The 19,111-nt window shown below is 36.4% G+C and overlaps 2 protein-coding genes across 5 annotated transcripts; both read left to right on the forward strand.

Moving 5' to 3' along the window:
• The first annotated feature begins 4,363 nt into the window (after positions 1-4,363).
• LOC147275082 (Protein kinase superfamily protein) lies at positions 4,364-11,689 on the forward strand. Of its 4 annotated transcripts, none has more exons than XM_086256380.1 (18): positions 4,364-4,522; positions 5,749-6,055; positions 6,155-6,759; positions 6,834-6,912; positions 6,996-7,064; positions 7,150-7,239; positions 7,327-7,465; positions 8,474-8,576; positions 8,699-8,751; positions 8,868-8,934; positions 9,096-9,204; positions 9,522-9,587; positions 9,765-9,833; positions 9,937-10,000; positions 10,099-10,215; positions 10,655-10,716; positions 10,836-10,914; positions 11,168-11,689. In XM_086256380.1, the coding sequence occupies exons 3-18, from the start codon at positions 6,704-6,706 to the stop codon at positions 11,389-11,391; spliced, it is 1,446 nt and encodes a 481-aa protein (XP_086112506.1). In that variant the 5' UTR covers positions 4,364-4,522; positions 5,749-6,055; positions 6,155-6,703; the 3' UTR covers positions 11,392-11,689. The 4 variants fall into 4 exon arrangements, with proteins under 4 accessions (XP_086112506.1, XP_086112508.1, XP_086112509.1 ...); XM_086256382.1 differs by having other exon boundaries at positions 11,171-11,689; XM_086256383.1 differs by having other exon boundaries at positions 10,685-10,716.
• Positions 11,690-13,044: 1,355 nt separating this feature from the next.
• On the forward strand, positions 13,045-19,052 carry LOC147275083 (growth-regulating factor 5-like). The gene is made up of 5 exons (XM_086257323.1): positions 13,045-13,116; positions 13,232-13,434; positions 14,025-14,379; positions 18,164-18,615; positions 18,733-19,052. Exons 2-5 carry the CDS (start codon positions 13,245-13,247, stop codon positions 18,744-18,746), a joined length of 1,011 nt encoding a protein of 336 aa, XP_086113449.1. The 5' UTR covers positions 13,045-13,116; positions 13,232-13,244; the 3' UTR covers positions 18,747-19,052.
• The last annotated feature ends 59 nt before the right edge of the window (positions 19,053-19,111 follow it).

The following is a 19,111-nucleotide window of genomic DNA, read 5'->3' on the forward strand; positions in this document are numbered from 1 at the left end:
TTAGCTTTTGTAAGACAAACTCCAGCATCTATAAGCATACAAGCATTTTATTCATTTATATACCTTTTGATTCCTCACTCCCTTAGTCCCTTGCCCTTTAACCCTTTTCAATTAACCATCATAAGCATCCGCTCATCCACCACCAGAGCCCAACTACCTAAAGGAATGAGGAAAAAGCTATCCCTTGCTAACACTTCAAGGGTAAACTGGAAAACCCTACAAAAAAGCATTCCTTAGGACATTTCTTTCTTGCGAGATACTCCAGATCCAAGTATGCTAACTTAAAGAGGAGTCAGAAGCTAGGATCACTCTTTTTTCAATGACCCAACAAATGTGAGCCAACGAAAGCATCCGAATATCCCCCAAGACCAAGAGTTGGACAACTATTGTATAAGCATTCTATATGTTCTCTAACTACCAATAATATATGTCAATTTTAGACTTTAAACAAAATGTTAATTCTAAAATATAATTTAGGATTTAGAGTAACTCTTAACAAATTGATAAGCTTAATTACTTCTAGCAATTGTAAGAGTACATGGGAGTGGTGGCTATTGCAAGACAACTCTTATGGGAACTCATGATTCCAACCAAGAGACATGATAACTCTATGACTCTGTCTAAAAGACATTGGAATTAAAATCCCTATTTATCATGCATTACCAAATGTCACCGTTCTCAAAGACGTACTCTCCACTTAATTAAAATTTTTGGTTTGAAATACGATTTTTTTAATGACGATAAATTAGATTATAGTATCCTTAATTTGACTAAGCAAAAAATAAGTATAATTATTTTGAAATAAAAGCAAGCAACTAATGCATCATTGATTACAGATCGATTTAGAATTTTAGATCTTATAAATATATTATGGTTTTGTGCTTAACTTTCACATGAGAGAGAAGCCATGGACAGAAGGAGACTTGTTTTTATGATAGTAGTATTGATCATTATGCATGTATTAGTGGATGCAGATGACACTTCTCGTTGCTCTCTTCCTTCCCACCCTCTTCTTTCTCCTATTCCATATGATGATTTTAACATCCCTAATATAATCCTTACAAATCCTAGAATTTTTTGGCTCTATAATATACTTGATTGCATTTTGAGAAGTTACGGAATATGTAGTAGAATGCATATACACCCTGCAGCATTAAAACTCTCTTGTGTTGTTTCACATCTTGCGATGGTATGTGAAGAAATTAAATCCCACAAAATTCCTATACGCCTTATACTCGCAAAGATACACTCTACACTCAAAAGAGTTTCTACAGGTTTTCTACACTGTATTGTACACTGTGATCAATTCGTTTCTTACAAAATGAGGCCCTTCAATGCATACGTTGCTGGTTTTGGTGCATGTCTGCTGGAAAGATGCCGCCACTAATCTCTCTTAGATGTTATCATTAACAATCCTACTCCTTTGAATGGAGTTTAGAATCCTATTATTGATTGTATTGTTTTGATGAGTGCCAGAATCAAAAATTGTATCTCTCCCTCACACACGTACATCATGCACGTATATGCCCACATATATACATGAATAAATACAAAAAAAGTTATAAATTTCATTCTTCCTACATTTTGGCTCCTTAGAACTAGAACTAATTGTGAATACCTATTGCATGTTCTTGTGTTGAAAATAGCTCGATTTATATTTTATTATGTAAAATTTATATATTTTATAGAAATGTCAAAAGGAGATAAAATATATATAATAGATAATTAAGGGCAGTAATTGTATGACAAATAAAACGTCTACAAAATTATGAGAGGGACTTACCTGCCCCATGGATACCAGCTGTGGTCTCTCTCTCCTCTCCTCTCCTCTCCTCTCCTCTCCTCTCCTTCTCTCTTTCTCTCTTTATCGTTACACAAGCATGCCCCTATCACAGGGGCAGGCAAGTTATTCTCCAAAATTATTTAAGCGTCAAGACATGATCACTTACGATGTCACTTAGTTCAATAATCAATGCATCAAAGTTATAAACATTTAAAATGACTCGAGCTATGAAGTAAAATTTTCAAAGAACGACTTGGGATGCTCTAATGTATAACTTGAGATACCCAAAGGCAGGACTTGAGAAACTCTAGAGTATGACTTAGAAAGTGTCACGACATGACTTGCAATGTCGCTAAGTACAATATTCAATGCATCAAAGTTATAAACATTTAAAATGCTTTGAGGTACGAACTGAAATTTTCAAGAAACGACTTGAGATGTCCTAAGGAATGACTTGAGATGCCTTAAGGAACGACTTGAGATGCCCTAAGGCAGAACTTGACATACTCTAGGATATGACTTGGGAAGTGTCACGACATGACTTGCGATGTCGCTAAGTACAATATTCAATGCATCAAAATTATAAACATTTAAAATGCCTCGAGTTACGAACCAAAATTTTCAAGGAACGACTTGAGATGCCCTGAGAAACGACTTGAGATGCCCAAAAGCAGGACTTGGAAAACTCTGAGGTATGACTTGGGAAGTGTCACGACATGACTTGCAATGTAGCTAGGTACAATATTCAATGCATCAAAGTTATAAACACTTAAAATGCCTCAAGTTACAAATTGAAATTTTCAAGGAACGACTTGAGATACTCAAAGGCAAGATTTGAGAAACTCTAGGATATGACTTGGGAAGTGTCACGACATGACTTGCGATGTTATTAGGTACAATATCCAATGTATCAAAGTTATAAACACTTAAAATGTCTCGAGGTACGAACTAAAATTTTCAAGGAACGACTTGAGATGTCCTGAGGAACGACTTGAGATGTCGAAATGCAAGACTTGAAAACCTCTAGGGTATGACTCGGAAAGTGTCATGACATCACTTGCGATGTTGTTAGGTACAATATTCAATGCATCAAAGTTATAAACATTTAAAATGGCTCGAGCTACAAACTTGAATTTTCAAGGAACGATTTGAGATGCCTTGAGGAACAATGTAAGATGCCCAAAGGAAGGACTTGAGAAACTCTAGGGTATGACTTGGGAAGTGTCATGACATGACTTGCAATGTTGTTAAGTACAATATTCAATGCATCAAAGTTATAAACACTTAAAATGCTTCGAGCTACGAACTGAAGTTTTCAAGGAACGACTTAAGATGCCTTGAGGAACGACTTGATATGCCCAAAGGCAGGATTTGAGAAACTCTATGGTATGACTTGGGAAATGTCACGACATGACTTGCGATGTTGTTAGCTAGGTACAATATTCAATGCATCAAAGTTATAAACACTTAAAATGCCTCGAGGTACGAACTTGAATTTTCAAAGAACGACTTAAGATACCCTGAGGAACAACTTAAGATGCCCAAAAGCAGGATTTGAGAAATTCTAGGGTATGATTTGGGAAGTGTCACGACATGACTTGCGATGTCGATAAGTACAATATTCAATGCATCAAAGTAATAAACACTTAAATGCCTCGAGGTACGAACTTGAATTTTCAAAGAACGACTTAAGATACCCTGAGGAACAACTTAAGATGCCCAAAAGTAGGATTTGAGAAATTCTAGGGTATGATTTGAGAAGTATCACGACATGACTTGCGATGTCGATAAGTACAATATTCAATGCATCAAAGTAATAAACACTTAAAATGCTTCGAGTTACGAACTAAAATTTTTAAAGAACGATTTGAGATGTCTTAATGTACGACTGCGGTGACCCTTCTCTTTGTCTCTCTCTCTCTTTTTATATCTCTTTCTCTCTCTACTGGGCGGGAATGCTACCAGACCCAAAGGGTGCCGGCGGCTTTGCAGGCCTTCGATCTAGAGGGATCTAGAGGTCAGCGAAGCTGCCGACCCCTTTAGGTTTGATGACGTTCGCGCCCAGTAGAGAGAGAAAGAAAGAGAGAAAAAAAAGAGAGAAGGCAGGGGAGGGAAGGCATGGGTCGATGGTGGGGGTAGTTTTGGAGTTTACCTCATGTCTTTTACTGTTTTACCCTTTATTTACATTAGATTGCTCTTTTAGTTTAATTTTAGGTGGGGGCATTTTGTAAAAATTTCATAAACCGCAATTGAACGTGTCTTCAATTTTGTGCTTTACCGTTTTATCCTTTTGAAACATTTTTAGTCAATTGTATCAATTTTTTAAGCGGGGGTAGTTTTGGAGTTTTAAATGTTTAACCTTACTCCTCGTTATTCTTTTTAAATAGTAGATACAAGAAGATAAATACTGTAGATAGATATTTTGTTTTTTTTTTTGAGAAAATATAATTAAGAAAACAAAAGAAAGAAAGAGGAGCCAACTAAAGGGAAAGATCAGTAGTCAGGACCGTCCATAGAATTACAAGAATACCCTTTGGTTCTGGAGTCCGTAGGAGTGGAGCTATAAATAATCGAAACGCAAGCATAAATTAGGTAAATTCCTTGGTTAGCACGAAGTCTTGGCTCTCTCACAAATCAGAATTCGGTGGGTTTTAGGCAAAGTCGGTTTCGCATAACAGAAACTCTGGATTCCACCTCTTCCCGTCCTTGGCGACGGTGGTTATGCCGCTTGGCTTTCAGGTTCGATTCCTTTTCCTCAGATCTGATCCCCTTTCTTCCTTTTATTGTTTTTTTCTTTTTCTTAAGATTTGTTTTGTAATTTGCTTTTATGGATTTCTTATTCAATTTCTTTTTATTCGATTCGTTTACAATTTGACTTTATTCGATTTGTTTCATAATTCGATTTATTTTCTAATTCGCTTTTATTCCATGTTTTCTGGGTTTTCTGAAATTAGGGTTAGATTTTTTCTCGTTTAACTTATTCGTCTGGATTTGATTTCTGATATCGATTACAAATTTTTTGTTTGGTGTGAAATTGTGGTAAAGGAAAGTACTACACAGTTTGAAAATTTGATTTTTACGTCTGGTTTATTAAGGGTTGTGATTAATACTAACTCGAATTGGTAATTTTGAGTTTTATTTTTATGTTGTAAATCTCTGATTAATTGTATGCTCCTTATTTTTTTTTTTTTCGGCTAATGTTGTATACTTGTTGCTTATTGGTCACTATAGAGATGTTACAGTTTTAGTTGATAGTGTAATGCAGCGTTGTTTTCATATGTACCTCAAAGTATTCGGCAACCAAAATTACTAAGTACTGCTTTTGTATATTCTGCACTCATCTTTTCTATACACTTCTGGTTATGTTTGGATCCCTGTAATCCAATTTTGCATTAAATCTCGTTCTGGTGACTTAGCAGTTATACATATTCTTGTTTGAATATTTATGACCATCTCATTGAGGTCCCTGATGTTCCTTTGCGATTTCAGCTTATCCTGTCACATGGAATTTTCGTAATTGTGGTTTTTGCTTAAGTATTTTAATTCAGTTTAGTGGCCTGGGAACGCATATGAACAATGAAATAGCAAAGTATGTGTGTGCTATATAAATTTTCTCTGGATGTAATTTTATGATACAGCGTTTATCTGATTTGTTGTGTTCATGGGAGTACACATTAAGGAAGTTCGTTTTATATTTTTGGTTTTCCCGACTTGTCATTATGTGGTTTCTGTTATTTATTTGTCTTGAGTCTGAATTTTTCTGTAAGTTCTTGTAATTGCTATCTAAGTGCTAGCTATCAAGAAGCTGCATTAATGGTGTAACTGTTACCTTTTTCTAATAGTGGAATTTGCATGTGCAATATTTTGTGAGATTCGGTTTGCATGGCCATGATATTCAGTAATTCATTCATTTATATCTTGTCTGCATGATTGATCTGATGTGCATTTGTTAATTTTAATTTCAGGGTGTGCCGGGCTTGGATCTAATTAGCTTTGATATATTTCTTAAGACATGGAGCAAGTACGCCTCTGGTCAAATTGCCACCAGTACCGGGTCTTTTCTTTCCAGGAAGTGCTTGACTGGAGATTTCTTGTCCTTGGAGATTTTCTTCTGGTTTCCTTTGTTAATTGCACTTAGTAGTCAGTTTCTCTTAAATGATCAGTACAGGAGCCGTGATGCTAGTTACTTCTAAGTTAGGTGTTGGATCTTTAGTGCATAGTGCATTGCTGATACAACATCCAGTTCAAATTTCTGGGAAAACTTCTTCAGGGGTACAGCATATACATCTCACATCAAATGTCGTGCATCTATTTATTTATCCAGTGCCTGCTTAATATTCCTTAACTTTATTCATATTTTTCTTATGACAGGGATAGAGTCTGCCAATCTGTGACTGAAGATCTCTACATAGTTAATATTAGATAATCAGTTACGTCAAACCAAACCTGTGCAGACTGTTTTTTTCATAGCTATTATTTCACCGTTGCTCCTGATGGTTACTGTGAAAAGTGGCAAGTTATCTGTTAGCTGAAGATTCCACACTGATTTCTACTTAGTATAGATGAGATAGCTTTTAGTTAAGTTCGTTGAACCTTGGGTGACACTCTCTTGAGCTAGGAGTCTTTCTTGTTGGCGGGATCAGTCATTCTGGTTGGTTTTTCAATTGGCGGCGATATGTCCTGTGTTTCTTGTCCTTTTTTGCCATCCATGTCATTCTGTTGTCTTGAAGCCGTGGAGTTAGTAATAAATAAGGCTGTGCAGCCCATCCATCATAAGAATTCTGGTTTTGTGCTTTTGCATGTTGCCTCAGAAAATTAATGGTGGATTGAGCTGGACCAGCAAGGCAGTTGTTTATATCCTACAGTGTATTTTGAGGATCATCTTCTAAGATAAATGCCATTTATCTTTTACGAGTCTTTATGCTTTCACTGAATAAAGAAAGAGCTGCTTTGTCTTCCACAGGAAGAATGGAGAGGTAAGTTTGTTTATTGTGTGACTTTATTTTGTTTGTTTGTGTTCATACTATATATTAATTTTTGGCTTCTCTAGGTACAAGTTAATAAAGGAAGTGGGTGATGGAACATTTGGGACTGTCTGGAGAGCTATTAATAAGCAGACTGGTGAAGTTGTAAGTGTGTTTTTCATTTCCTCGAGAATTTAGTTCATGAATTATATTTTCTTCTGCTTATAATCAATTGGACATTTTTACAGCTTGCAATTAAAAAAATGAAGAAAAGATATCATTCATGGGAGGAGTGTGTTAGTCTACGAGAAGTTAAGGTGGTTTGACTTGCTATGTCCTCTTTAATTATATATATTTTGATTGAATATATTTAAATTATATCATGGGTATCTTCTTATGCAGTCATTGCGTAGAATGACTCATCCAAATATTGTGAAGCTCAAGGAAGTCATCAGAGAAAATGACATCTTGTACTTTGTGTTCGAATACATGGTAAGCGGAATAGTTTCTGAACTTGCAATTGTTTGCTATAATGTTATTGACGAGCGTCATCACTATAATGCCATATGGACATTGCAGGAGTTCAACCTGTACCAACTTATGAAAGATAAGGAAAAACTTTTCCCTGAAGCTGAAGTCAGAAATTGGTGCTTTCAAGTTTTTCAAGGCCTTGCTTACATGCATCAGCGTGGATATTTTCATCGTGACCTTAAGCCAGGTAATTGTTGCAACTGTAATACATGAGCTTGGTTGAGCAAGTAAAATGTTTGCTGAGAAATTCAAGGGCTGACGGCATGTGATATGGGAGAATCTTATTTACCTTTTGAATTTATTTTGTTGAAGAATTGTTCTTCAGTTGCATATATATTTTTTTTTTGCTTTCAATATCCATCGGTGTCCAAGCCAATTTCCCTTTATTCGTCTCCTTTGGGGTTGTAATGGCTGCTGCTGTTGGTTTTGGACACCAAATGTTGATTAGCTCCTTTTCTTTTATTAATTGATATTATATTTTATTATTCCAGTGAAAACCCTTGATAATGAAATTTGGTATAGACAAATTGCGTTGATGGTTTTGAGTTATAGATTTATATTTAGAGAGAATCTCAAATTCAAAACTATGATTTTTATGCTAGCTTTAGAATCCACTCATTAGCTCTTCATTTTTGTTTTTCAAAGAAAAAAAACCCTTGACCACTAAACCAAAGTTTTGAACTTCTGAAATGGTAGAAGGGCCCCTTGGATCAGTAGTGTACATGCTGTTTGATAAGCAGGACATAGCTTTTCTGGCATCCTTTCAGCTTGTCTGTTTTTAACATGTTACTTGGCCAAATTTTTAATTCACACATTCCACAAAGTGCTATCCGCCAAAATGTGTGTTTTTTTGTTGCCTTATTTGAATTGCTTCTTGTATGCTCTTGCTATACTTTCTTGCAGTTGGGTTTATTTCTCTCTCTCTTTTGGATTCTAAATGCTCAAGTAGCAAAATAATCTCAAATTGTATTTGTGTTGTTTTCTTTAATTTCAATTATTGCTCTATTACTGTGTTCTTAAGATCATGTAGGAAGTGATCCTTATATACTCTTTTGGGCGGTTGTTTTCTTTTCTAAATTAGTTTCTTCAATTTATGTTCTGTGTGTCCTTGTTTTTCACTTTATCTTCTATTGCGTTTGCATCTTTTGCTAGCAGACTTTGTTTTAATACCACCTATACCTTCACTCCTTTGCAGAGAACTTGTTGGTTACCAAAGATCTAATCAAAATTGCTGATTTTGGGCTTGCTCGGGAAATTGATTCACAACCGCCGTATACAGAATACGTGTCGACACGCTGGTGGGTGTATATTTTTTTATTTATTTTTTAAAATGGTTTCTTTATTTTTGTAGTTATATATCTCTACTCGGATGCAAACTTGTTTCTGTTAAATACTGACCTCCAAAATGCGGACATTTTAGGTATCGAGCCCCTGAAGTGCTGCTTCAGTCATACCTGTATAGCTCTAAAGTTGGTGAGTGGTCGATGGGAATGAAATTGTGATCAATGTAGTTCTTTTTTAATAAAAAAATTAAAAAATTATTAGGGATTGGTTTCTTAAATGCGTTAATTTATTGTTTAAAATGTCAGATATGTGGGCAATGGGTGCTATCATGGCTGAGTTGTTTACTCTCCGTCCTTTATTTCCTGGAGTTAGGTATGCTTTCCTTGTTTACTCTCCGTCCTTTATTGCTATGATTGATGGAAAGCATTTTGGAACTGTATCAATTTGTGTGATCCGGAGAAGCAAATGATATATAAGTTTGTTCAGCTCAAATGTTCTTCTCACCCTTGCTTCCCCTCCCATTATGCTTGCAGTGAAGCAGATGAGATATACAAAATATGCAGTGTAATTGGCAGTCCAACCAAGGATTCATGGGCTGATGGGATTCGTCTTGCAAGGGATATCAACTACCAATTCCCACAGGTCAGTTTTTTCTTGCTTTTCTTCATTCATTCTTGGTGCTTGTGTTGTCTGAGGTGCATAAACTTCTAAAATCTTGTGGACATTATTGTTACTAATAGCAGACAGTGCTGTGATTGTTGTATCTCATTTAATGAAGGTTCTTTAATATACGTTAATTTGAAGCGGCTGTTTTGGATGTAATTCTTATCTTCATTTACCGATATTAGTGGCCACATAAGATTATTATCTATCCCATACATTAAAAAAAAAAAAAAAAAAAAAAAACAATAACAGTGGGTACTAAGTTGGATGTTTGTTTCTCTTCACAAACATTGCAGTTTGCTGGTGTTCATCTTTCTGCACTGATTCCATCAGCTAGTGATCATGCAATCAGCCTTATTACAGTAAGTCCTGTTTTTTATTTACTGTAGCTGCTTTCCTATTCTTGTACATAGTTTGAATTTTTTGGTAGTGGATAATCTATTAGTTATCAGATCAAATTAGAGAAAGATGATGTAGTCAACTGACTTCTGCTATTGTTGTTTGCCCTTCCATTTTGCTTTTCTCTTCTCATTATGTAGTCACTTTGTTCTTGGGACCCTTCCAAGAGGCCAACAGCTTCTGAGGCTCTCCAGCATCCTTTCTTTCAGGTACTGTTTTGTAACAAAGTATAATTAGTGCAACCTCGGTTAATGTATGGTTATTTTAGTAAGTGTTGTCATACTCTGAGGTACACTTCCCTCTTTGTGGCAGAGTTGCTATTATGTTCCACCATCTCTCCGTTCCAGATCAACTGTTGCTAGGACACCTCCATATGGTTTGTCTCTGATAAATGCAGAATTGCATTAGCTTTGAGTTCTTTATTTAATTATTTAGATTCATCTAGGAAATAATTTTATTTGCATTGTTGCACAGCTGGAACAAGGGGAGCATTGGAGCAGCAATGTGCAAGAAAATTTACTGGGACTTTATCTAATTCAAAGCTTCCTAGCAGTTTTCCTTCTCCGAAGTTGCACGCTTCTATAGCCACAGGTTATTATGAATATTGTTATTTTGACTTGTAGACCTTATATTCTGACTTTTCAACAAAAGTTCTATTCAGTTTTCATTCTTTAAAGTACAGTAACGAGTCTTTTCTATTTTTACTTCTAAAGGATTGCAACAATAGCAGAGTCTAGCAAAAAACACATATTAGTAATTGTGGTAGAAACCTTTTTTTTTTGGATTTTTTTTTGGTGACTCAGCCCAGGATCGAACCCTTGAATGGGTACTTGAATTTGGTGGACTTCACCACCAGGTGTCTTCCCTTAGGTTTTAATAGTTATCACTCTTGGTTCAGAAAAAAAATTCCTCCTGAACGGAGATATCAAAAGGAAATTTTAGCATTTTCTTTAATGTAATTTTTTAATTTAATTCGGGTTCATGTCGTCCTTCCCCCCCCCCCTAATGAACTAATATATTCTCTCGACAGATTCTCATTATGTGACAAATATTGTTGCAGGTGTGCAGCGGAAACTGGATATGGTTAACCAGGTGAGAGCAGAAGTGGTTTCTTTGATCTTTTTTATTAAATTTTGTGTGCCATGCCAGACAAACACATTCCACAATTGCTATTACTGTTAGTAATATCTTTTTCAACTTTGTCATTTAAGGATGCAAAAAAGAACGATAAATACTTGAAGAGCTCTGCTAAGCAACAAAAATATCGACCCCCGGGGAAGAGCAGTCCTAGTAAGTTTCTTTGCTAGATGGATTCTTTTTTAATAGATATTCTATAGTGTTGCTTTCTTTAAAGCCATTTGGATATAATATTTATGTACTTTGCAGATGAAATTTACCAAATGGGAGGATGTGATCTTGGGTTTTCTTTTTGTGGTTTTTGGTTTACCTTCGTTTTTTAAGCTCTGGGTCTTACTTTTGATTTTTCTTTCAAATACATGTTGTCAGTGCCTTTTTAATTAACCAAGAAAACCATGTTTGTTAGCAGCCTCCGTGAACAAGGGAAGGGTTGCACGTGGGCTTTCAGATACATCTGAGAAGCTGGCAAACATGACAATTGGTTCTCGCAGGCAGTCTGTGGGGCAGCAGCCTCGTCCCCCTCCCATGAAGGCTGGAGTCCAGTGGATTGGTGAGTCTGGGAACTTGTATCTCAGGCCTGTTCAAGAGATTCAACCTGGCAGAACCTATACTAGGAAAGTTGCGGGATGATTGAAGTGGTCGTGGTCATATATATAATCAACCGTTTCATGTGTGGTATCTATCACCTGCTGTTATGTGGATTTGTCCAGAGTGTTTTGTTAGAATTGAACTTATGTGCTTGCCCTGCTGTTTGGTTTTATATTGGTGAGCAAGTGTGGTATAACCTAATGGCATTTTCTGCCTGGTCTGTTATGAATGTAATCCGTGTTGGTTTTTATTCCAATATTGGCTTTCCTGTTGCTTTCTAAACAATGACCTGGATTATCAGAGAAAATAAATGGAACCAAACCAGATATATTTGTTTTAAGGCATTCTTATTTCTGGAGATATCTTTATTTTTCTCTTTTCCTCCAATTGTAAGAGTGTCATTATATGTTACGCAAATGACACTTTTTGAGTTGGGAGTAAATCACTTTGAATGGCCCAGATTTCGTCTAGCACTACCATTATTTTCTTTTAATTTTTTTACCAATACTAATAATCGGATTATGTATTCAGTTGAAAATTTAAAATCATTCACTCATACAAGTATCGTAAATCGATAGTGAATAACGCAATAGGTACCAAAGTTCAAAAATGTTACTTGATTCCTGACCACAAGGGCCAGCTACTCTTACCATACATTCAAGTGGGAGGAGGCTGGGGCTAGAATCGAGGTGGGGTATGGTATTCTTTTTCCCTTTTTAAAAAAAAAAAAAAAATTTGTGTCCTTTATTGCTTTGGGGGTGTCACCTTCTATTTGATGCCCACATTGATGCCCAAGTTTCTTCTTATGCTGATAAGTTGGTGGCTTCATCAGATGGGCTGGTTTTCTTTCATATTGTTAGAACTACGGGTGTTTATGTCAAAAGTAATGTTGTTGGAGCTATCCAAGCTACTTATGATGTTCGGGTTTTGGGAGCTCTTATTCATAATGCCGAAAGAGGGATAATTGGAGGTCACTCAACGCCTCTTATGTTCTTCTCATTTTGTTACTTTTAATCACATGTATTGTGATAGTAATTAGGCCATTAATGTGCTTATGTTTTTTTATTTTTAAGTGTGTGCTAAAGATGACTCTATTTGGTCATCTGATGTACTTGTTTATGATATTAAGGAATGATTTTGTAAGAAGTGTTTTTATTCACTTTCATTAGAAGCATTTTTGTTAGAAATACATAAATTTTTTTGAAAAATATTCAAGTGTTTTTATAACCTAAAAGCACTTTTTTTTTTTTTTTTTTTACCAAACACAAGTAAAAATTTATTTGACTATTTAAAAGCGATTTTGAAGGCTCTAAAAACATTGTCAAACAAACCCTAACTTAATAAACCTATGTACACCTTTCAAAAAAGTTGTATTCTCTATAGTCTTTTTATATTGAATAAACTTGTCATTTTTTTTCTTTATCTCTTCTAAAAAAAAAATGTCATTTTTTAATTAGAAGAAAGAAGTGTGAAGTGAGAAGAAATGAGGTGTGTTAATTAGAGCATAAAAGAAAAGAAGAATCGTGAAAAAGGAGTTGAGAATTGTGAGGCAAAACACTCTCATTTTTTTACCAAATATCAAAATTGTTGTGGGTGATTAAAAATTGTCAATCTATAGCAACTTTTGGGTTCTCCCAGCAATCACACACCGGGTTTGAGGCTTAAAAGTCTAAAACAGATATATACTGTCCAAAACCCTCTTTCCCCTCATTTATTCATTTCCCAACGAATATGGCCAAATCCCTCTTCTCTCCCTCCCTCTCCAAGGTAACCGCCTCTCTCTCTCTTTTTGTCTCTCTCTCTCTCTCTCTCTCTCTCTATCTATTCTTCCTTAATCTAAATGGTCAGGTGCTTCATTACTAAGATTTGGTTGTTTTTTTAGCTTCTACTCTGAAATGAGCGGGTCGTTTGTGGGCAATGGAGGCCACGCGCCGCCTTTCACGGTGGCGCAGTGGGCGGAGATGGAACATCAAGCTTTGGTATTCAAGTATCTCAAGGCAGGATTGCCTGTCCCTCCTGACCTTCTAGCCCCTATTCGCAACAGTTTCAACCTCATGTCCCCCAGTTTCTTGCGCCACCCCACTTGTACGCTCCTCAAATTCTCTCCTCCAAAAATCATTCATGGTTTATAGATTGATTGTTCTCTTTGATGGGCATGCTGTTCTAGTATCTGGGTTGTGGAGAACTTTCCTGAATGTCATCATTATTCAATTATGTATTTTATGATATTAAAAAACAATGAAAACGTTAGCCTTTTGTAGGTAAACTATGCATATATATATATACTATTTTTCTGTTGTTTATTGGTTTCTTTTACTGCAAATTTGGTATTAGCTTCAATTTTATTTTATTGCTTCATTTCAGGCTATGGCCCTGGGCAATGTCAAAAGAAATTTAAATGAGACTTTGTATGCTCCAATTGGTGTAGATTATGGGGTGGTTATAGTAGGCAATCTAATGTGAATGATCTGTACTGTTTCTGCCTATTCTCAGAATACAGTAACAAAATGGATAAATATGTCTTATCATTTGTCTTGACTTGAGATAGATCCAGTTTGTTAAGTAGTCTTTCTCATTACATGCTCTATGCTAGCGGTACATTAAATTGTTTTTATGATATGCATGTCCTACTTCTGGGATTTATGTTATAGATAACTTTTATCGACCTGTTGCAGTGAGTTATTCTTCCTATTGTGGGAAGAAAATAGATCCGGAGCCAGGGCGGTGTCGCAGGACAGATGGCAAGAAGTGGAGGTGCTCCAAAGATGCACATCCAGACTCCAAGTATTGCGAGCGACACATGAATCGAGGTCGCTACCGTTCAAGAAAGCTTGTGGAATCACAAACTACCTCCCAATCTTTGTCAACTGCGACGTCAGACAGAGTGACTGGGAGCCGTAGCCACAGTGGGAGCTTCCAAACCATGCCCTTGCACTCAATAGCAAGCTGTGGGGGTCTATGCTTTGGAAGCGATGCATCTCAGTTGAAGATGCAGCCTTTACCCTATGGGATAGGAAACAGTGCAAACAGGTATACCCATTACATTATTTGTTTATTGGGTGAATTGTCATGACTCATGAGTTTGTGCTGCATTCCTACCATTTGTTATATGCTATGACTGAACTTATACTTTGCAACAAGAAAATAGTATTTCCCGTGCACAATCTATGTTTGGAGGGCTAAAGTTTTATTTTCTTGAGAGAGTACTCATCTTCCTAATGACTGATTATTTCCTTAAGTATCAATGACCAAGGCCTAAGATGTTCATATTGGAATTGGGCCTAGGTTATGCCAACAACAGATGATGGCCCCCTTTTCTTGGAGTTATGTTTTTTGATTGGCTTTTTTTATTTTATTTGGGGGAGGGGGGTTACATTAGAAGGGATCAAACCTTGATCTATTCTAATCCTAACTCATCTCCCCACCCTCCTTCGCCGCTTAGGCTAACCCCAGTCCCCAGGGGATTTTTATTCAATAATTTACAGCTGTAGTTTTACATCTTAATAAGATATTTTTGAGACATCATGCTTCTGATGTCAGCTTTGAAAGGTTTTTTTATCAATGCTTGTTAAACAAAATGCAACACACATTTTAAAGGCTCAATTGATTATAGTGTATAATGTGTTGATTGGAATTTAACTTGATTAGTTCGAGTAGTTAGTAGGTTCTACATGCCAATACTCTTGGAGCTGTAGGCAGGGATTTGAAAGCAGAGGCTGGCTTAGGGTGATACTCCGAGACACAAAAAAACAGTGCCCTGCATCGTCAAGAAATCTTCCAATAAGACACAGAAAACGTTTAAAGTTAACTTTAGGCCCTCATAGTTGTGATACGCCAATATTTGAAGATGTTCTATAGAGGCCATTGAAACCCCCTTATAAGCACACAAGGTTGTACGTACACCTATGCATATATGTGTATATATGTGCCCATACACATATAAACCTGTGGACATGTACCATACGTACTATTTACTATGTACATGCACCTATCCCAATATACTTATTCATGTAAACATGCTCATACATATATACACCTTTAAGTATATGGTCATGTAAACGTGCTCATACATATATACACCTTTAAGTATATGGTCATGCAAACACGTGTACACATATTTATGTACATACATTTACGCACGTATTAGAAAATCACTAATCAAAGATGGGTGAAGTCCCCTACCTAGGATTGTGAAGATGCAAGCAAAGCATCATGTTGTCCACGCTCGTCCTCATATGTCTTGAGCAGCAATCCTAGAGTAGGTAGCGATCTTCAATGAATGGAATGAGACATTCTGGTCTAAGTGTGCCAACTAGTCTATTTAGTCGTCGTTTTAAGTGGCGAACTGAAGGGGGAAAGAAAATGGTAAGCCTAAGTAATGGCTTCCCCAGTTACCCTTGGGTGATCGATTCTAGAACTTTAATGGGCCTTAAGGTTCGTCTAAAGGACTGTATTTCTATGAATGTGGGCACTCCAGACCCACTTGGAACCACGGTTTGTGTTTACCATCTAGGGTTCCTGTAGGTGTCTCGAACCTAGACTTAGGATTCCCGACCTTAAGTAGGTCAGATTACTAATTAGAAAGGAACTACCTTCCTGATCTTGGAACCTCAATTCCCAAAAAATACCGTAGCTTGCCCAAGTCTTTTGTAAGATATTCGAGCTGAGATGAATCATTGTACATAGCTTTCCTATCACTCCCAGTAATAAAAATGTCTTCCATATAGACAACCAATATTGCAATACCAAGCTCTGTCTTCTTGAAGAACATTGAACCGTCAGCTTGGCTTCTAGTCATGAGGGTTGAGCCATGAAGGGTCTTCTTAAGATGACAAACATACTCTCCTGAGGCCATAAAACTCAAGTGGTTGAGTGATTTTTTAAAATACCCATCATAGCTGCCTAGAACTCTATACCCACAATGATTTTTCCATCTGCCCATCCTTCTGTGATTACCCTTTCGTCGGCAACATCATGATTCCCCATTGCTGCTTAGGTACCATCTGCAGCATCTCTTTGCTTTTTTCTTTTCAATCCAACCATCAGCCGCATAGCTTCCATGTCCTTATTTGCAAATTCAGTGGACTTTGGGGGTTAAGGTTTCAAATGATTTTCAGTTTGGGCACCGTTTTCTCCAAGGTTCTTGTTTGTTGTTTAGAATGTTGGTTTGTCGGTTTGGGTGGCTTACTGTTCTTGTTTGGTTTTTAACGTTTCTTTGGGCAAAAGAAAAGTGTTGTGTGCCAAATGGCAAGTGTTGAATAAACACTAAAAAAATGTTTTACTGGTTTTGTTTCATCTTTGCTGTTTTATTTTTTGTTATATTGTGGGTAAATGCCTTTTGTTTCTTTTGCGCTGTTATTTCTTAACAGCCAAGTGCTTTTACTTATTGTATGTGTTAAGAATCATCGAAGAGAATACCCATTTTATTATATGCTTAATGATTAGTAGTTTGTTCTACTCTTTTTATCCTATTTTTTTATATTTTTAATTTTTAAAATTTCATTCTCAAAAGACTTATACCTTTACACCTTGTCTCATGGATAGTAAACCGCCTCACATTATGTTTTCACCTTTGAAAACGTTGGCCATGTCTACTTATTGTATGCGTATACTGTTTGGCATGAAGCTGATGAAGTGAGTTGTGAAATTCAAGATTGGTGGCAATTGGAATAATAATACGAACCGAGTCCTGTTAGGTCATAGAAGAGAATGTCTCAGTGTAATCGAGACCATAGGTCTTGAGAATTCCTTAGCAACAAGATGAACCTAACCTGTCAGCAGTACCATTTGGATTTTGTTCTGCTGTGATACTCAACAACAGCCAACAATTTGAATATCTGCAGGTTGAGGAATAAGCTATGAGGTATAATTCAAGTGAAAGGTCCTCCTTATAGGATTTTGGATTTGTGACATGAGACAATGATATTGTGAATCCTTAAAACGAGGAGATAAATGATTATAAGAGACAAAATTAAAGATTTAGGCTTTGACGCATCTTGTTTATAATTTCAAATTTTCAAATTTTTTTTTGGGTCCTTTGTATTAGTTGTGTGAAGCTTTCTTATCTTGCTGTGAAGCTACCCAGAAAAAAAAAATTTGAAACAGATGAGAGAAATCATGACTTTACCAAGCCAATGACTTGGTTGGCAGAAAGCAAGCTAGTTAAAGGCAGGGTGGAATGGCCTTTTCCTTTGTTGGTTGTAAGGAGAAAGAGAGGGATAGAATAAGTGAAGTGGGGGAGGATTTTCAGGCTCACTATTTTTTCTGCCAAAAGAATTGGATGGGAATTGAGAAGAAAACACCACTTTGGGAGGATTATTCTCTAATAAGCCTTTTGCCTTTGCTCTTTTGATCCCTGCAAAACATGTACCTACCCTGTCGGGCTCTACATAATAAGAGAGGATCTACCGGGGGACGATTTTGAGGCTCATAATCTTTTTATTCCGAAAGAGTTATATGGGAAATTGAGAACAAACACCATTGAAAGAATTTTTTTAGTTTTTTTTTTTTTTTTTTTTGTCTTTTTTGCTTGTCTGATCCCTTACAAAACATTTAACTACTCTTGGTTTCTGAGGGGATGTTGATCCACGGCAAGTAGATGAAGCAAAATAAATATTTGAATATCTACTATCATGTAATACTTTCATGTTATTTACATTAAAACATTACTAAACAGACGTAGTGGAGGTACTTTCTTTGGCCTCCATATTGTATGACGTAATGTTTTGCTTCTAGTGGCCTTTAATTTTATTATTAATTTTCCAAGAACTCATTTAACGAACCAAATGGGTGTCTTGATCTAATGGGAATGCAGGGGCCTCGATGGAGCAGAGGAGCACAATTTCATGCCAGTAGCTTCAGGGAGTGTGAGGTGTCTTGGGACAAGCAGTTCTGTAGACAGTCCATGGCGTCTTATGATGTCTCAAGTTCCCTTGAACTCCTCATCTGAACCAAGAAATGGTTCTCTTTTGCTAAACACAAGCTCGCAAACATTGCAAGATATCAAACCATTGACTGTTGATGCTGCCATCGCAAAACAGCAGCAACCGCAGTATGTTGGTGGAGAGTTTGGCTTACCGGGATCTTCAAAACACGAACAGCATTCTCTTCAGCCATTCTTTGATGAATGGCCTAAATCAAGGGATCTGGGGTTCCATCTCAGTGATCATAGATCCAACAATAACTTATCAAACACAACTCAACTGTCAATGTCAAATGCAACGGCTCCCTTTAAATTCTTCACTAGGAGTTCTGAATCTCCCAATGGTATGTTTATCTTCATCTAGACCATCTTGTAGAATATATGCCAGTTATGAATCTCCCTCTATCCCATCTCCGCCACCAATGAAAATATTTAATCATTTGATTTACATGATGATGCAGATGCCTATGCTTGAACGTGTGAGCTGAATCTATGTGCGTCTTCTTTTATGTCTGTACTATTTGGAGTTCCCGCTTTCCTGTAATTTAAGCTCTTATTTAACCAATATTACTGGGATTTCTGTTGTTTGTAGTATTTTCACTTGTGACTGCTATGGATTCTATGAGAGGTTTGGACATGCACAGACATGCACGTGTAACCCAATTATAAAGAGTAAAACTGATGAGTTTCGGTTTCCTTTTTGTTAAACACTAATTTTTTTGAATGCTTGTTGCAACATTGTTATTTGTTATTATTATTTTTTTGTGGTCATAACATTGTTAGTTTCAAAACATCTGAATGTAATAAAGTTTTGATTTACCACTCGGGAAAGAAAAATAA

This window comes from Dryas octopetala, chromosome 9 (assembly GCF_963921425.1).
Source record: "Dryas octopetala chromosome 9, drDryOcto1.1, whole genome shotgun sequence".
Taxonomy (NCBI): Eukaryota; Viridiplantae; Streptophyta; class Magnoliopsida; order Rosales; family Rosaceae; genus Dryas; species Dryas octopetala.

Bases quoted from the DNA above. Each gene is read 5' to 3' on its own strand.
- LOC147275082 (XM_086256380.1), top strand. From the start codon at position 6,704: ATGCTTTCACTGAATAAAGAAAGAGCTGCTTTGTCTTCCACAGGAAGA. The intron at 6,913-6,995 runs GTAAGTGTGTTT...ACATTTTTACAG, and splicing joins ATAAGCAGACTGGTGAAGTT to CTTGCAATTAAAAAAATGAA. The intron at 8,935-9,095 runs GTATGCTTTCCT...TTATGCTTGCAG, and splicing joins CCTTTATTTCCTGGAGTTAG to TGAAGCAGATGAGATATACA.
- LOC147275083 (XM_086257323.1), top strand. From the start codon at position 13,245: ATGAGCGGGTCGTTTGTGGGCAATGGAGGCCACGCGCCGCCTTTCACG. The intron at 13,435-14,024 runs GTACGCTCCTCA...GACCTGTTGCAG, and splicing joins TTTCTTGCGCCACCCCACTT to TGAGTTATTCTTCCTATTGT. The intron at 14,380-18,163 runs GTATACCCATTA...ATGGGAATGCAG, and splicing joins ATAGGAAACAGTGCAAACAG to GGGCCTCGATGGAGCAGAGG.